At 44.6% G+C, this 18,664-nt stretch overlaps 1 protein-coding gene across 5 annotated transcripts; it reads left to right on the top strand.

Moving 5' to 3' along the window:
* Nucleotides 1-1,460: 1,460 nt before the first annotated feature.
* Nucleotides 1,461-18,153, top strand: baz2a (bromodomain adjacent to zinc finger domain, 2A). Of its 5 annotated transcripts, none has more exons than XM_042408694.1 (30): nt 1,461-1,565; nt 2,950-3,073; nt 3,290-4,177; nt 4,945-7,059; nt 7,255-7,530; nt 7,626-8,000; nt 8,100-8,160; nt 8,900-9,008; nt 9,170-9,271; nt 9,452-9,674; nt 9,826-9,887; nt 9,980-10,045; nt 10,145-10,537; nt 10,634-10,888; nt 10,982-11,196; nt 11,312-11,386; nt 11,496-11,667; nt 11,899-11,961; nt 12,045-12,189; nt 12,304-12,914; nt 13,026-13,374; nt 13,643-13,798; nt 13,890-14,050; nt 14,397-14,462; nt 14,591-14,874; nt 14,969-15,104; nt 15,291-15,437; nt 15,605-15,840; nt 15,944-16,087; nt 16,184-18,153. In XM_042408694.1, the coding sequence occupies exons 2-30, from the start codon at nt 2,950-2,952 to the stop codon at nt 16,341-16,343; spliced, it is 8,169 nt and encodes a 2,722-aa protein (XP_042264628.1). In that variant the 5' UTR covers nt 1,461-1,565; the 3' UTR covers nt 16,344-18,153. The 5 variants fall into 5 exon arrangements, with proteins under 5 accessions (XP_042264628.1, XP_042264626.1, XP_042264627.1 ...); XM_042408692.1 differs by having other exon boundaries at nt 1,479-1,674; XM_042408693.1 differs by lacking the exon at nt 1,461-1,565 and adding an exon at nt 1,784-2,007.
* The last annotated feature ends 511 nt before the right edge of the window (nt 18,154-18,664 follow it).

Below are 18,664 nucleotides of genomic sequence, written 5' to 3'. Positions count from 1 at the left end.
GTGGAGTCATGAGATGATTAATGGGAGAGGAAAGACGAAAAAACAAAGTTCTGATACACAAATCTGTTTTCAGTTTTTGGACTTTTTCTCTGATCTTTGATTTTTGGTGAAATATTGGATCATTTGAACATTTATTGAAATGAAACCATGTGATAAGTTTAGAGGGAAAAATCACTATTTGGTGGAGCTGTTAACAATTCATAGACATCTGAAATGTGACCCCGACTACACACTGCTTTTTGTAAGACGTCAAAAGTCAAAAAGGTTGGAAACCACTTTCAGGTTTCATCTTTAACAATGTGTTGTATTTTAAAAACTTGTTATATTATCCATTGTGTCAAATCTTTATATGAAAAGTAACTAAAGCTGTCAAATAAATGTGAGCATAATAAAATACGATGCATTTTATATGGTGCATTAAACCACCGACAGTATATAAAAAGAGGTATCACATTACATATTAATGCAGCAGTCATAATAATCCAATAATATATTAACAGTGCATCAGACAGGGGCCTATTTAATAGTTTTACTTTTGATACTTTATAATAACATTTTGCTGATAATATGTTTATTAGAAATAGCAAATAGTAATATAAATAGTAGTGGCGGAAAGAAAGTAAGTACATTTACTCAAGTACTGTACTTAATTACAACTTTGAGGAACTTGTACTTTACTTGAGTATTTCCATTTGATGCTACCTTATACTTTATAAAACTTACTTTACAAAAAGCAGTGTGCAGTGGGGGTCATATTTCAGATGTCTATGAGTTGTAAACAGCTCCAACAAATAGTGATTTTTCCCTCTAAACAAAATTTCACCAAAAATCAAAGATTAGAGAAAAAGTTCAAAAACTGAAAACAGATTTGTGTATCAGAACTTTGTTTTTTCTACTTTCCTCTCCGATTAATCATCTCACGACCCCTCAGATTTATCTGGTGACCCTTTTGGAGGGACCCCTAGTTTGGGAACCACTGGACTAAACTATCTAACCGTATATGAAGTAGTTCAAACTAGCTCCACCTCCAGCAGCTACAACAGTAACATGCTGCTCTAACACTGATGCTTCAGTATTAATAATCTAATGTCATATATAATAATATATCAGCCAGAGGGACAAAACCACTACTTTTACTGCAATACTTTAACTACGTTTTGCTGCTGATACTTATGTACTTTTACGTAAGTAAGATTTTTCATGCAGGACTTTTCCTTGTAATGGAGCATGTCGATATTGCATTGGTACTTTCACTTTAGTAAAGGATCTGAATACTTCTTCCACCACTGAAAAATAGTATTATTCATAAAATAATAATAACAGTACATAATTCGTATTACTCTTTTATTATTGTGTTATACGATTGTTGCGTTGTTGTTGTTGTTGATGATGATTAATAACAATAGATTATTAATAGGTGTTTTGTTTTGAAGTTTGTTGAAGAAACGTGACCGGATGTGTGAGTGGTGATCATCGGGACGTTTACATCGCTGCTGTTCGCTCTGTTCTGTGATCATGGCTGCACTGGACCACACCAGCCATGTTTGCTAATTTAAACCCCAAAGGTTCGGGAATAGTTGTTTATTATTTATCGCTGTGCCCATCTCCACTCGCATATCCGCTAAGACGAAGGTTTTAGAGGCAGCTGTGCCTTCGCGATCCAAGGACTGAAAGGTTGGATAGCTTTAATTGAAATATCAGCGAAACTTTTGATGGTGGTGGTGTGGGAGGATGATGCTCTGCAAGCAAAAAAAAATGTGTCTGTGTGCGTGCAGCGTAAACAATGTAACTTCATCTGGCTGCTAGCTGACGTTAGCCTGTGAACAAAAGGGAGCACGGCTCCATCTGTTAACAAGCGAGTCTGACTGAGTTTTAGTTATTATCAGCAAACCGGTTGATATTTATTTTCCACCCGCGGTTCCCTCTATCGCTGCTGGACATCATGGATACAAACCAGCGTGGTTGCGGTACCTGCTACCTGGCTATCGGCTAACATCGCAGCTTAAAGTAACGTAACGTACTCCTAGTAAAAACGTTAAGGATGCTATCAGTTAGCTGTCTGGCTAACGTGTGCTAGCTAGGTTATATTGTGATGATTTAGCAAAAATAACCTTGGAGCTGAAGCTGGGGGTGATATTTTTTTCATTACGCTAAAGTAAACGGCCTCTTGATGAGTTGAGCTCGTATTTAACGTCAAGAGCATCAGTTGTTAGTTAGCACAGCCGGCTAAGCGACGCTTTAAAGTGAATTGTTCGTTTGAGGACGCGGCTAGCGCGACGTAGCTAGCGCGGCGACGGCCTTGTTGAAATTAGGAAATCAAGTATCCACAGAGGGCTACTTTTGTAATACGAGGGCATGGAGCTGTTAAATTGCGAGAGGTGTAGTCACAGTCATTCAGGCCTCGGGGTGACTGTAAGATATTCTCGCTAATCCCTCCATTGTTAGTTGGCCGAGGCCGGGTCTCGAGTGCTGTTTGTGCGCCTGGGCCGTAAGTACATTTATCGTCTGTGCTCAATGTTAGCAGCAGCGCCTCATCAGCGGTAATGATGAGCTTCATCGTAATATTCCGGCTGTCCATTACGGCTTCGCTAGGGCCTGGCATCTGCTGTTGCTGTTTGCTGTAGCTGGTTGCGACATTTTGACGGTTGTTGTTGTTGGAAGGAAATGGTGCTGTCACAAGGCTGCAGATGCCAAAACCATTTTTTAGGATAGGCATTTCACGGAGGAAATCGTACGTATTGTGTAGCATCGAGTGTGCTCAGAAACTGCATGGAAATAAATGGAAAAATGAATTAAATAATACATTTGTGATGCGCATCGTGCACATGCATCTCTGTCTTGTACAGTTGCTATACATGTTACTGGAGATGAACATTGAGTACCAGAGTCTGAATTTCTGTATTTATGTTTTCTTGCTCTTTTTGCTTGTTTGTTTGTTTGTTTTTTTAGATGGAGGCAAATAATCATTTCAACTATGGCACTCACTCCTCAGCAAACTCAGGACTGAAACTCTCCTCAGGGGATTCTCTTTATACTAACGGGTCCTCCATGAGTTTTCCTCAGCAGGGGAAGAGTGAGTATTTTTATCCTTTAGCACTTAATCAAAATGGGAATAAAATTAGCCTTATTTTGACAACAGTTGCCAGTTCACATACTCTATGAAGCCAAACCTCACTCTCTCCTTCCACTAGACCACTTAATGTTTTAACCTATCCCACCAACAAATACTGTGTTTTACTAAAGCAAACTGTAAACTTTTAAACTTTCCTAATGGTCTCATGTCTAACAGATATGAATGGCGAAATGAATGTGAATGGCGTCACTACTGTACTCGGGTCCGGTGTGCCTGGTTCCCACCCACCAACAGCTCCTTACCCACACATGAGCAACCACCACCAGAGCAACATGGGCTATGACTACTTGTGGGGAGGGCACCCACAGTATGGTCCAGGCATGAGCACCTCTCCTGGGCACGGGATGCACCAGAAGCAGCCCGCACCCGGGATGGTGCAGCCTCAGTCACAGCACCATTTCCAGGGTCATGGACAGTACCAACTGAATGGTGGTATCGAAAGCTCCCACCAGCCGCCTGTGGCAGGCCCACCAAACATGCCTCTTACTGGGAGTCAGTACTGGAACAGGAGTAACCCTGGCCCGCAGCAGATAAGTTATAATTCCCACAATATGTATGGGACCTACCAGAGTCAGGCACATCCTGGGATTACACCGTCACAACATCACCAGCAGCAGTCCTTACAGCCACCCCCGCATCAGCCGTCACAGCAGCACCTCCACTCCCACCGTCACCCGCACCATCACCACCAGCAGCACCAGCAACCACAGCATTATGGCTTGATGCCTAATGGGATGCCCTACTACCAGCATCAGCCCCAGCACCCGTCCCTGCCGTCTCCTCAGCAGCAGCCACCACAGCAGTCTCAGCCTCAAGGTCAGGCTCAGATGATGCCCCCAGCTGCCCAGAATTTTACTCCTCCTCGTGGCAGCCCACAGCACCACAGTTTAGGCAGAGGGGGTACTGGCAGCCCTCTCCCTGTGGGCATGTCCTCAGTACCAATGATGTCACCATCAAACGTGCAGGATAGTGGATCACCTAAGAGCCACAGCAGGGAAAGGAGCCCCCATGCTAGCAACGTGGCGATGTCTACTGCCATGCAAGGTGACCACTTTACACTTGTAGATGTTTTTGTGAAACTTTTTGACTCATTTAATCTCGTCAGTCTTCTTGTTTTTACCCCGTTTCCATAAAAAAAACTTCTTGTGCCAGGACGTGATTAGTTCTTCATTTTGTTAACGCTGTGTTTCCTCATAAATGAAGCTCGACTCCTCTATCTTACATTTCCTCCTTTAAAGCCAAGAGTGGGGTGATACTCATGTTGTCTAACGGTCTTCTTCTTTTGTGGCCAGCTTGGCATAGTCATCCCAGTTGCTGATCATATTAAACCGTGACTCACTAGTTGCGTTGACAGAATTACATGTCTTCATAAAATAGTATTGTTGAAGTAACAGTTATTTCTTGCAACCTATTTTATTGGTTGCACTTTATCTATGTTAGTTATAACTTGCACACACATTTCTAGTAACATGTCAGTCTCACTGCCAGTGCTTAATGTTGGGATCGTGCCAACATTTAACCAGCAGGTGTCACTGTTTGACTGTGTGCTACACTGGCCAACCTTTGAAAATAAACTGTCTCTGACATGGTTTGCCAGGGATAGCTAATGCCTACAGAACATTTCTGATTATAACATGTCATTATTTCTATATAATTATAGTTAGTATGTAAATCCACTGCCTGAATGACCATCAATTGTTTCAATATATTTCAATATATATAATACCGTCACTCTGAATGAATCATAATAAAACACTTTTATTTAAAAGAAACTTTTTATTCACTATTTTGTTGATTCTCTTCTTTTTCAGGGCATGCGAGGGAAGCTGTCAAGGAGGTAGATACAAGCTATAACGGTATGGAAAGGGCACCTGTTGCTCAGAGGCTATCCAAAAGTGACAGTTACCAATCCAAACCTTCTGCAGCTCATACGGCACCTGCAGGTGATTATCATGAGCATTCTGAAAATCCAGCATCTCAGTGTCCAGATATTGCTTCCCCTGTCAGAGAGCCTACAGTGATGAATACACCTCCCCAGTCTGCGTCATCTCATCTCTCTGCATCTACATCACCTGCAGCAGTGTCACCGTCTCTAAACAAGGCCTCAACACCTCCACGGGTCTCTGCAGCTCCTGCTGTCTCTGGATCCCCTATATCAGCCCTTGGGCCCCCTGTAGTTTCATCGCCTGATGTAGAATCTACTCCACCACAAATCTCAACACCTCCCAATGTGTCCTTGGCTTCATCCCCAGCTGCTCCTCCTAGACTTTCCTCACCTCCCCTAATGATGCAAGGCCTCAGGCCTCCCCCTTCTGCTGCAGCTGAGATAACTTCTGCTGGATCCAAGCATCTGTCAGCGGGATCCTCTTCCTCTTCCTTGCCTGCATCACCTTCAAAGTTGTCTACACCTCTAGCGTCTCCTTCATCAGAGTCTTCAGCTCATCAGAGCAAGTCAGCATTGCCTCCTACAGCTTCTGGACCCCTTCCTGCACCCATCTCATCTCTTCAACAGATGGTTCAAGGGTCCATGACATCTTGCCTTCCTGATACATCTGGAGCTCAGCATGAAAAGCCTGGAGCCCTAAAGTTGATGTCCGCCTCTTCATCAGCGTCTGACACATCTGTGGGTGCAAATTCCTCATCAGCTGGTGTGGCTCCATCTCTAATGTCAATATCAGGACCTTCAACCTCAAAACCACCTGGCCCTTCTTTATTTACATCTGGATCTCCCACATCTGTGTCTAAAACTCCTTCTGTTGGCAATAAACCTTGTGACCCAGGACCCACGCCCCAGCGTCAGACATTGTACACTCCTCCAGCTGTTGACTCTGGTCTTTCCACTGCTTCTGCAGCATCCTCACCACCAGAAGGGGTGAATTTACCTTCCCTAGCAGCCCAGGAAAGTCCTACAGTCCGACCTCTGTCTACCCTACCTCTTCTAACCACTCAAGCCTCCAGGACTGCACCTGTGTCCGCCCCTCCTGCCTTGGTGTCTGTGCCTCCTGCTATGGGTACATCTTCTGGAGTGGTCCAAAGTTCTGACTCTGAGCAGCGTCCTTCTAACACCACTCCTCATCGTACGCTAAAACAGTCGTCTCTCGAGCCAGAGCACCATGGTCATGGTGAGGATAGGAAAAACATTGGAATACCAGAAGAAAGCCTCCCTCAGCTTGATTCAGGCACAAGAAAGAAACCACAGAACGTCAAAGCTACTGAGACTGAAACTCAGAAATCAGAAATTCGCACACACAAGTCCTTCAGCGATCTTCCTGGAAAACCTTTGCAGACCACAGTGGCTCCTGATCGAAAGCCCAATAGTAAACAGATGGAGCGTGAAAAGCGCCACATGCAAAGCAGTGTCAGTGACATCTGTGAGGCAGAGGACTGCATGATGGAGCAAACTCCACTCCGAGAGTCCCCACATCTCCACAGCACTAGGATAGAACGTCTGACCGATGAAGAAAGTTTTGATAACTCTTCACGTACTGCCTCTCGATTTGATGGCAATTCAACGTGCAACACCGCCTCTAGAATCGATGCCAGCTCTTTCTTGGAAAAGACCTCTCTCTTAGACGGTGACAGCTCATGTGTAGATGACTATGCTCACTTTGACAGCAGCTTTCACCTGAGAAAAGACACTTCTCAGTTTGACAGCACTTCAAATACGGAAGAGGAACCATCTACTGCATTTGACACAACTAGAGATAGCAGTTCCTCTTTGGAAGACTCCAGAGATGACACACTAGATTCCACCAGGGAAAGGGAAACCTCTGAGGCAGAAGAGACCAAGAACAGTAGCCAAATCACCGGAGAATCCATGCTGGAGTCTTCTCTAAACAACACTTCTCAGATGGAAGATCCCCCTGTTGATTCAAGTGATGTGTCCATCTCGCGCTCATTTGCGCCATCTCAGCCAGGTTGTCAAGGTACTTTCTTAAATTTTATGATCAAGGAAACTAGTAGATACATAAACTTTTTTTTCACTCAATAAAAAGTTAATTTTCTTTCTTTTTTTTCCCTTTCTTTGTCACCAAATTGAGCGAGCTTTATTTCCAATATAAATTATTGCTCTACCTTGCTCTACCAACACAGTTTAATGTTGTCTTTTCCCCTTTGATTAGGACCTGAAGCAGAGTGGGACCCCAGAGGACATGATACACCAGACTCAGTTGGACGCATTAGCATGAAGACCACTGTTGATGAGACAATGACTCCCCCGAGTTTCAAGATGAGAGATGAGAACTTCATCGCCTTCAGCACCCCAGCAGAGAGCCCTGCTGTACACCCACTCCAACCAGTCACTGATCAGATTGTGTCAGCTTCTGGAGGACATCTGAAAACCCCAGGGAAACCACGTAAACCTCAAGCTCCAAAGGCAATATGGACTAGAACCCCAGGTATTCAGCAGTCTGAATTCAATAAAATGTTACTTTAAATAGCCTAAATATTTGACTTTATTTTAAACATTTTCCTCTCCTTCTTTTCCTCCAAGCTCCTGAAGGGGCCCAGAGGAAGCCTCGGGTTCGAACCCCTAAAGTGGAGAAGATAAAGCCTGATGGAGGAGACAACAAAGAGCAGGGAGCCAAGGGTAGAAAGAGGAAGAAGTCTCTCAAGGTGGATGTCAAAGAAACATCAGATGTATGTGAAGAGGCTGGGCCTACAACCGAAGAGGTTGATCCAATCACAGCCACAATTGATGCTGTCCTGGCCAATGCTTCAGCCATCAGCACAGCTCTCGACAAACCCAAGAAGCTGAAAAGGGCCAAGAAGCAAGACCAAGATGGAAACGGGGTAAAAACACCTAAACAAAATGCCGAAACAACTGGTGATGATGTTGAAGACAACGATGACGACAGCTCCACTGCAGGTAATAAAGAAGGTCAAAAGAGTTTTGTGGGGATCTTGTTGAGGATATCACAGATTAACAGTCTAACGCTAAGCCTGGTTGTGTGCGTTTTCTTAACAGGTGAATCTAACAAGCGGAGGATTGCGACAGAGGAGCAGGTTCAGTTTCCTCTGGTGCATGGGTAATGATCCTTTTCACTACTTATCGAGGCTTTAAAGCAGAATAAAGTGATATGTGAAGGAATCAGATCAGTTTTTAGCTCAGCAACTAAATACATGTCAGTCCTCTGCATTTTAATTGTAACTGTAAGTTGGTTTAAGTCAACACCGTCAGACACACACACAGAAAAAGTGTTTTGATTTAGTCTGTGTACAAGATACAAAATCTTCAATGGAGGTTTCTTTATTGTATTAGTATTCAATAGTTTGTAAAGCAGTAGTGGTGCAAAAGGAGGTCCAGACAGAGGGCCCTTATCACCCAAAATTTCACTGCTTGCACAGCTTACTATTTTGTCTTCTAAGTCTGATTAAAATGGAAACAATCATATGTAAGATTCACCAAAATATGCCCAACAATCATGATTACTATTAACTGGATAACTGCTCTGAATGACCCTCACTTTTAATCAGCAAGATAATTTATTAATTGTCCACTGCAACTATATAATACGTTTTGTTTAAAGTCTTTGCATGCTGACATTCATCTCTCACTTAATACTAGTGAAATAAAGTAGCAAATTACTGGACGAGGGTTGCATCTGTGACACATCTTGTCAAAGATCTCTGTTTTTATTTAGTTTTGACAGGTTTGCAAATGTGTGCAGTGTTGATATATTATACTCCAACTCCTGTTGGCTTGCTATGCTTCTGTCTCTAAAAAACCTATGACAGGATTGTAATAATGATCTCTCTTCTTGATAGTTGGAGGAGGGAGATTCGTGTGAAAAAAATGGAGAATCGCATGAAAGGTGAAACCTGGTATTACACACCTTGTGGACGGAGGATGAAGCAGTTCCCAGAAATAATCAAGGTAAACAACAACCAAACAGGTGTTTTAAAGCTGTTGAAATCATGGTCTTTCCCAACAAATACAACACATGATGATGTATTGATCATGTATTGGTCAAAATATCGACCATTATTTTTTTCCTCTTAACCTTGTCTCTCTTATTTCTGAATTGCTTCGCTCAGTACTTGAAGAAACACCAGGACAGCGTGGTCACCAGAGAACACTTCAGCTTCAGCCCACGCATGCCTGTTGGAGACTTCTACGAAGAGAGAGAAACTCATGAGGTCTGTATACCAGCTGTGCTTAATTTAAGTTTTTATTATGACATTTTTTACATGACGTTACAGTACAGTCATCTCCAGAGGTTTTGATCTAAACCACAGCAGTTAAACTGTTATGACAAACATGTCAGAAATGTGCAAAAGACATAATGAGGACTCTGTATTCTCTACTATATGTTACAGGGTATGAAGTGGGTCCTCTTGGCCAATGAGGAGGTTCCTTCTATGATCATGGCCATCACTGGTCGGCGAGGTCGACCCCCAAACCCTGATAAAGAGAAATCACGCAGGGTTCGTGGTATTAGGGGAGGGCAGGCCCGCCGCCCTGGTAGACCTCCCAAACCCAAGATGATTGACCTCCTGAGCAAAGTTGACGCCAAACTGTTGAAGCGACTTGAGGCCAAGGGTGAGTGGATGTCAATTTGACGACGTGTTCAGGGGTGTGTGTAGCTGCTAGTCAGGAAATGGCATTAAGATCTAAGACAAGACGACTTGCTTAGCAGGAAACATTGAGAAGTTTGTACTGTGTGTAAATGTTTGTATTCTCTTTTTTGTAGAAGCTCTCACAGAGGAAGAAAAGGAGAAACTAGCAAAAATCAAGAAGAAAATGAAGCGAAAGGTATGTACTCCACACTTTTTGTAATGTTAATGTGTTTATTGTTAAGGTGTTTATGTGTAATCCTGATTTTGTTGCTGCGATTCATTATTTAGGCAAGAATGAAGAGAAAGGAAGATGCAAAGATCAAGAAGATGAAAGAGGAGAAAAAGAAAGCCAAGGTAAAGAAAAGACTGTACACTGCAAAAAATGACTTATCTTTATGTCATACCAATCCTGTCCTCAGCAACACCTGTTCTTTCTTTCCATTGTGGTTTCAGCTTGAGCAAGAAGCCAAGGGCCTGGAGTTGAAGGCTGAACCAACAGACCCGACTGCCCCACAGGTCAAACAGCTGGCATCAGAGTCTGCTGCAGAGCCCAAGAAGCCTGGCCGCAGGAGGTCAATCAAGGTTGAGGCTACACCACTGATACAGCAGACAGATGAGGAGAGGATAGCCCAGGGTAAGCGGGTTCTGGGTGCTCGGAGTAAAGCCAAGGCCCTGGCTAAAGCTCAGGCTGAGGCAGAGGCGGCAGCTCAAGCTGCTTTGGCAGCTAAGAGGACGGCAGAGAGGAGAGCGCAGGCCCAGAGACGTCTGGAGGAACGGAAGAGGCAGCAGTTGATCACAGAAGAGCTGAAGAAGCCCACGGAGGACATGTGTCTCACTGACCACAAAGTGAGTTTTATCATTTAAACCCTGTGTGTGTCAGTCCGCTCTTCAACTGTAGGTTTTGTCAAGGTGATCATGACCTTTGCATTTTGCTTCCTCTAGCCCCTGCCAGAGCTGTCTCGTATCCCTGGCGTGGTTCTCTCTGGCACAGCCTTTGCACACTGCCTGGCTGTGGTTGAATTCCTTCATGGTTATGGGAAGGTGATTGGTCTCAATGTACCCAAGGACATCCCCACCCTTGCTTCCCTGCAGGAGGGCCTGCTAGGCCTGGGTGACAGCCAAGGAGAGTTCCAAGACCTAGTCATAAAGCTGATGGAGGCAGCACTCCATGATCCAGGCCTGCCGTCATATTATCAGGTGTGTAATACACTTTGAGAATTTTCTCCTTTAATGCAATCCAACGATCAACCTTTTTAATTTTCCTCTCCATCTTCCCATCCCAACCTGCAGTCAGTAAAGATCCTCGGGGACAAGCTTGTTGAGGTGGAGCTGACCCGCAGCACAGTTTCAGAAGTACTTCGCATCTTTTTGGAATCTCATGGTTATGACACAGAGGTGTGCAACACACTGAGGACCAAAACATTTCATGCCCTGCCTCCTGACACCAAGGCAGCCATCCTGGCTTTCTTGGTGGATGAGCTTAACGGCAGCAACATTGTGACAAGGTGAGAACAAGAACTCACCATTTACTCTGTAGGTTACTCTTGAAACTAAGAAGACAAAGATGATGATGACATTTGTTACTCCCACATTCCTATAACTTTATATTTTGTATTTCAGTGACATTGACAACACATTAGAGAACATGGCAACCTACAGGAAGAACAAGTGGATCATTGAGGGGAAATTACGCAAGTAAGATCCTGGTTTTCTCTCTTCAAATGAAGGAAATTAAATGAATCACAGATCTTCTATCAGTCAAAGCCTTTTGATATGTTGATCCTTATTGTTTTCTCTCTTGCAGACTGAAGGCGGCACTAGCGCGTCGGACAGGACGTTCGGAGGAAGAGCTGTGTTTTGAGGAGAGGAGGCGCAGTGCCAGAGTGGCTGAGGAAGAGAACCTCAGTCTGGAAGAGAGTGTAGTCATGGAGAGAGGGAACCGCCGTGTACGCAAAGAAGAGCCCAAACTCAGTGATGTACGTATCTTCTCCGGTGTTTTTCTAGAATTTGAAACTGATCATTTCTTTCCTTTTCTTTTTTATTATTTTTTGGGCTTTTTGCTTTTATTCAGGTCAGTAGAAAGAAACAGCAATACAGGGGGTGAAAGCGGAGAATGAAATTCAACAACCTAACCTTGGACATTGTAATTTGGTATGTGCCCCAGAAACTGATCATTTCTAAATCTAATTCCTTCTTTTCTGCTACAGACTGAGAGCCCTACAAATGCCAGCATTCCAGAGCTTGAAAGGCAGATAGATAAGCTAACCAAGGTAAGACTGATGCTCTGCAGACACAGTGTTTTATACAAACATATACTGTATATTAAGTATTCCCCTTTGTTTGCTCTTCACAGCGCCAAGCATTTTTCCGTAAAAAGCTGCTACAGTCGTCTCATTCCATGCGGGCCATATTGCTTGGCCAGGACCGTTACCGGCGCAGATACTTGGCCCTACCTCACCTCGGAGGAGTTCTAGTTGAGGGTCCAGAAGAGCTCTTGAGTGAGTCTGATAATGAATTTGAAGGAGATGAATTGCAATCCTATTTCTATACTTTATAAACCCCTGGCTTGTCCATCTTCATCTAAACTTTTTCCTTACCTTTCTGTCTTGCAGCTTCAGGAGAAGCCCTTGTAGCTGAGGTGCCTGTCACCTTCCTCAAAAAGGAGCCAAAAGTTGAGGAGGCCCCCATGCCCACCTCTCCCCCTCCTACTCTACCTTCCTCCCCTTCCTCTGCTACCCCTGGCCAAGCCCAGACTTTGTCTCCGGAGGAGGACCCCCTCCCTGGCACGGCATCCCTCATGAGCAGGCCAAGAGGACGAGGACGGCCCCGAAAAATCAAACCAGAAGTGGAGCTCCACCTCCGCCAAGCAAAGATTCGCCGCCGGCGTCGGAGTAGCGTCAGGTCCGGGGGCGAAGAAGGGCCAGGATCACCGACCAGCGGCGCACATGACCTCACACAGGCTGCTTTCCAGAGCTGGCTCAGCCAATCGCAGGAAGCAGTGACCAACGGCACATGCTCAGCAACAGGGGAGGCTCCAGAGGGTAATCGACCAGAGGAGAGCGTGAAGGAGATGGCAGAGAAGCAGGGACAGTGGTTCAACCTGCTCCCCAAACAACCGTGTGATGACAACTCTCTGACCGAGTCCCAGATACCCAGCTCACCTCCCAAACTCCTCCCTCAGATCCCGAGTGCTCTGCCCGCACTCGCTGCTCCACTCATGCAGGTTTGCCTACGTCAATCATTCAAAACTACAAATACATTTAATCATGCTGTAATAATGCACTTTGAGTCTTGTGTGCAACGTATTCATAAGGCATCTCTCCCCACCTTTCAGCCGGACCCACTCTTGCCTCCTGTCGGCCTGGCTCCTGTTGACCACACGACCCCAGCAACACCGCAGGACATCCCACCTACACCACCGACTTCTGCTGTTCCTGCTGGTGCCCCGCCACCTCCTCTTCCTCCTCTTCTTCTTCCAGCTCCCATTCCTCCTGCAACACCTGCTCCGACCACCCCCACCAGGCCAGGTCGCAGGCGGAGGAGAGGTAGCAGAGGCAGCAGTCCTGCCCGCAGAGGGCCACGAGGAGCCGCAGCCAAGCGCAGAGGCCGCCCTCCCAACTCTGTGTTCCAGGAGCTCGAACAGCAGTACTTCACGCAGCTGGTGGTCAAACCCATCCCAGCATGTAAGTAGTACCTGGTTAAAAGGGGAATTATGATTTTTAAGCCAGCATTGTGAGATATGCAACTGCTTTCCTTTTAAATTAATTTGACTGCTGCCACATTGAAACAATTCCTAAACATTTAAGATTTAGGACTCCTGCTGAAATTTATTGTACAAAAATATACAGGAAACACCATACATATCATGGTCACTTACTGTGTGGCACTCCTGATACTCTGTGTTTATGCTTTCTTCTAACTGTGATGTGTAATTCATCTTTTCTTTTCCAGCGATGGTGCGTGGCTGGTGGTGGATCAAGGATCCAGAGGAACTGTATAGCACCTTACAGGGTCTCCATCCAAGAGGCATCAGGGAGAGGGTGCTCCATAAACATTTAGCCAAACACATGGAGAGCTTAGCTGAGATGTGCACCAAACCTATCAACGGTGAGTGTTGTTGATATCGTGCCGTCATCCTTTTTCTCCAGTTGTACCGCGTTCCCCTTACAACTTGTCTTTTGTGTTCTTCTTCGACCAGACCCTCTGTTCGAGTTGAAGGTAGAAGAGAAGGATGTGCTATTGGAGGCTCTGCAGCAACCTTGGCAGGTGCAGGAGAAAGCGATGGAGACTGACATCAGCGCCCTGCAGTGGGTGGAGGACCTAGAGCAGCGGGTCATTGCTGCTGACCTCCATCTGAAGGTGAGAAGTCACCATAGTGTTTGCCCGTCACCATTGTGCATCATCTAATTGGTCCAATTATGTCACAACAGTTACAATTTAGGTGTATTTTTTTAAAACTACAAAAACAAGATATAACAATGAGTTGCTTTTTATTGAAAATTGAAGAAAAGAGAGGAGCACAGAAAATATTGGGACTAATGTGTTGCAGACTTTGAAACAAATCCCCAACAAATTACCTATTAGTGGCATATTTGGCTTGTGCTGTGGCCATTTGTGTTTATGTGAAAAGTAGCCAAAACAACTCACAGCAACATACAGCTTGGAAGTAGTAAAACATTATATTTTCCGTTTGTGTTTCTTCAAGGCACCTCCTCAGAGTGCGATGAATGATACCGAATCTAACCAAGAGACTCCAATGGCAGAATTTCAGGTAACTATTAAAACATTCTGCAAATTTGCAAATTTTATATAAACAAATCTTTAGTCTTGGAAAAGTTGTGCTGTGAAGTCATCACTGTCAACTGATACTTCAACTCTCCCCGTCTTCCCTTTTTTAAGCCCTACACAATCCCGGATCCAGACTCCACACGTGACGACCTCCAATACTACGAACATGATGCTGACCCACGCGATGACTGGATCGTGCGAACGAAGAAGGAGTGGTCCGGCCTGCCCCGCATCGCCACACACCCGCTGGACCTGGGCGTGCTGCGGCTAGCCAATCTCGAGCGAAACATTGAGAGGCGTTACCTGAAGGAGCCGCTCTGGAACCCAGCTGAAGTGATGCGCCTCGCTCCTCTCACCCCCACCCCAGGAGAAGAGCATCCCATGGATGTCATCAGGTGAGAAGAACAGCCTTTATTGCTTGTGCGGGGGAGGATTTTTATGTGTGTGTGTGTGTGTGTAATATTTTAACCATATTTTCTTCTGTTCCAGTCTGGAAAGTGAGATCACCTCTCGACTACGAACATGGCGTCAGGCTCTAGATCGCTGCCGCAGCGCTCCTCAGCTCTGTCTGTGTTTACTACAGCTGGAGAAGGCTATTGCCTGGGAGAGATCTGTGACTAAAGTGGTAAGGAGTCACACAATTATCTGTTCAGACTGTATATAAATAAGGACTTCATGACAGCTCCCCAAAAGTGAAGTTAAAACATCTCCATTGCCCTCTGGTGGCTGGCTGCAGTATAGCTCATAAATCCTCCGAATGTGTTGTTATTTTACACTAAGGATTACTCATTTGGAATCTGTGTTTTTCTAGACTTGCCAGGTTTGCAGGAAAGGAGACAATGACGAGTGCTTGTTGCTGTGTGACGGCTGTGATCGTGGCTGCCACATGTACTGCCTGAGGCCTAAAATCACCCAGGTGCCAGACGGAGACTGGTTTTGCCCTACCTGCGTTGCCAAGGTCAGAACTCGTCCTGTTGATTCTTAACTGAGAAATACCTCAAATCACAGCTCACAGGGAAAATTAGGAATGTTTCGCAGCATTAGTTTCCTACCAGAAAATGTGTTCTCTGCTTCGTTTGTTCGTCATCGTCTCAGTCTGTTTCCTCCTTTTGCTCTGTCTCTCAGGACGACTGTGATTCACCGCGCTCATCCAAAAAGCGGACCAGGGTGAAAAAGAGGAGATATGAAGACGACAGCTCCGAAGATGACATGACGACGACAACGCGACGCAGTTCTGGCATGGCAACACGGCACAAGGAGACCGTGGTACCCTCCTCATCCTCTCGTCACTCTGGAGAAGGAGGGGCTGCTAAACGCCGACGCATGACAACCCGCAACCAGCCGGACCTCACCTTCTGCGAGTGAGTCGAAATAATGATTTTTAAAGTCACTTAGGGAAATGTTTCTTTGTACGGTTACACTACTTTGCGATGGATTAGTGTTAATTATTTTATTTCCCGGCAGGATCATTCTCATGGAGATGGAGGCTCATGCAGATGCCTGGCCATTCCTTGAACCCGTCAACCCCCGACTGGTGCCAGGCTACCGCCGCATCATCAAGAACCCCATGGACTTCCTCACCATGAGAGAAAGGCTGCTACAGGGAGGGTAAGAGCAGCTCACAGATCGCCTGAATAAAGCTGGAATCATCGGTCTCTGATATGTTTTAACGTCAGTCTTTTCTCTGCCGTTTCCTCGTCTCAGGTACTGCAGCTGTGAGGAGTTTGCGGCAGACGCTCAGCTGGTCTTCAACAACTGCGAGCAGTTCAACGAGGACACGTCAGAGGTCGGAATGGCCGGACACTCCATGAGGCGCTTCTTTGAGAGCCGCTGGGCGGAGTTCTACTCAAACAAGGACAAATAGGATCCTACGACGTTCCCCCTGATGGCAGGACTGTCGACTGTTGGTGCTTTCACCGTCCCAGTCACACTATCCATTACTGCAAAGACTGTCTGGAGGTTCTTCCAGCTCTGTGTATTCTCTCATGTATAGGTATATATGTATAGATTTGGCTATTTGTCTGTTATTGTTTCCTCTACTGGCCTGATCTTTTCCAAGGCCCGCAGCTGAACTGTCTTGAACTTGTACCCATTCCCCATCTCAGAGAGTGACAGCACGTCTCTGTTCACCTCCTTTCCGTGTCTCTTCATCTTCACCTCAGCACCTCATCTCCTGTTTGCGTTCTCCTGTCACGTCCTTTCACGAGCCCCATGTCGTAGCGAGGCCTTTGGTCAATGATGACACGGTCTCAGGCCCTGAGTTTTTTGGGTGTCAGACTCATACTGAAGGTCAGGGACTGATCACACTAATGCAGCCTAACTGCTGCATACTGGACCTGCTTAGCACCCTTCCACGACAAAATGGATCAAAACTCTTCACAGAGCTTGGGCCATTTCTTACCTGTTCAATGGAAATGTAATGTAATGTGGTCTTATGCCTAGAAGTTTTTTTGCTCAATATATTTTTATTATATATTCTATATATAAATATATATAAAGATTACAATAGCTGGGATTATTTAATAGCAATAGCTTGTAGTGAATGTGTACAGATTACCTTATAGAGATGTCTAGACAATTTATGAAAAGGCCAGTTAAACTAAAAGGAATCTGTTCATGGACTGTCACGAGTAGACGTTGTATAACCTCCACTTAAAGTCTTGCACGCACACATACACAGTTTTTACTCACACACACACACAGACACACACACACACACAACAACAACAACAACATGCACACAAGTTTCACACACACCCACCTTCTGCTGCTGTGTGAAAGACACTGGTTTCTGAAACTGGAGGATTTTTAATGTTGGTCAGTCAGTCTGGGCTTCGACTCATGTATTTCACTGTCCCTCCTGTTGAGAGTAAATAATCGGGGTGTTACACCTGATCTGTGTCACAGACTGAAAGGATGCTACGGCAGTTGTAGCATCTATGGATTTGTTAAATATCTGTCTGTTTTTAGAGATTACACAGTTCACTCTTATACTGTAATTGTAATTGCCACGACTGACACGATAAAGTCTGCAGCTTCAAGCCAACAATTGACCAACTAATCCGTGTTTTAAAAAAAAAAAAAAAAAAAGACACTTCTGTTTGTAGCTAGTCCGACTAGGTGAAAAACATCTAAAGGTGGTTATGTAGGAGGCTAAAATCCTCTCATTTTAATGATAGAACTGCGAAGGAGCTCTGATTGTGAATTACTGGGCACATTCCTGCCTGGTTTTCTGTCTTACATTCCTTTAATCGATTTTATGTTTTTTGTGCTGTACGAGGGCCAATGTACAATGTTGCACGGCATGGTTGGTCTACTATGAAGGCGACAGGATGACTCCACAGTCCGGGTTTTATTTAAACTTGTTTCTTACACTGAACTCAAATCCGTTGATAGGAAATACACTTTGATGTTCCTTATGACACTTAAAGGGACATGACGTTTTTTCAAAAAAGAAAAAAAAAAAAGACATGAAAACCAAACGTGGTGTTAAGTGAATTTTTAATAATGTACAGTTTTGGTGACTTTAAATTTTGTTCCTTTATATTTTTAGGACCAATTCATCATTTTTAAGAGGAGGTATTACAAGACTCTGTTGTATTAAGGTGATGTAACACGTGTGCATCTGTAGAATGTACTGTGAGTTGAATAAAAACCACATCTAGTAGAAAGTATCTTTTTTTTTTTTTGGTCACTGCATCTTCTGTTCTCCTCTTCTTCCATCTTTGGCCTTACAGTTATATCTTTTCTTTCTGTTCTCCATCTGTCTCCCAAATGTACGGTGTCCCAGTTTCCTCACACAGCCTCTGGCCCAGTGCATGCTGGGATAGAGACTCTGAACAGGGTAAGTGAAACAGATGGATATACTGCACATCTCCACCAGGTGCAGCTTTAGGTTCATTGTGAGGTTATGTTGAAATAATTTCTTTGTATGAGTTTATTGAATATTCTGCTTAAATATGCAGTATTTTTAAGCAAGTGGATACAACTTACTGCAGCCAGCATTATGTTCAAGTGGATATGGTTTAAATATTTCACAGTAATTTGATATACATGTATTACTGGACCCACTGGTGTGTCCTCTACCTCTGTGCTGAAATGCAGCCATCTGCTGGTCACTCCTTGTTAAAAGAACTCAGGAGCTACCTAACAGAAAATCATTTGGGAGATCTGAGATTAATTCTT

Source organism: Thunnus maccoyii, chromosome 4, assembly GCF_910596095.1.
Source record: "Thunnus maccoyii chromosome 4, fThuMac1.1, whole genome shotgun sequence".
Taxonomy (NCBI): Eukaryota; Metazoa; Chordata; class Actinopteri; order Scombriformes; family Scombridae; genus Thunnus; species Thunnus maccoyii.
The sequence above is the reverse complement of the archived record's forward strand: the minus strand, read 5'-3'. Positions and strand labels throughout refer to the sequence as shown.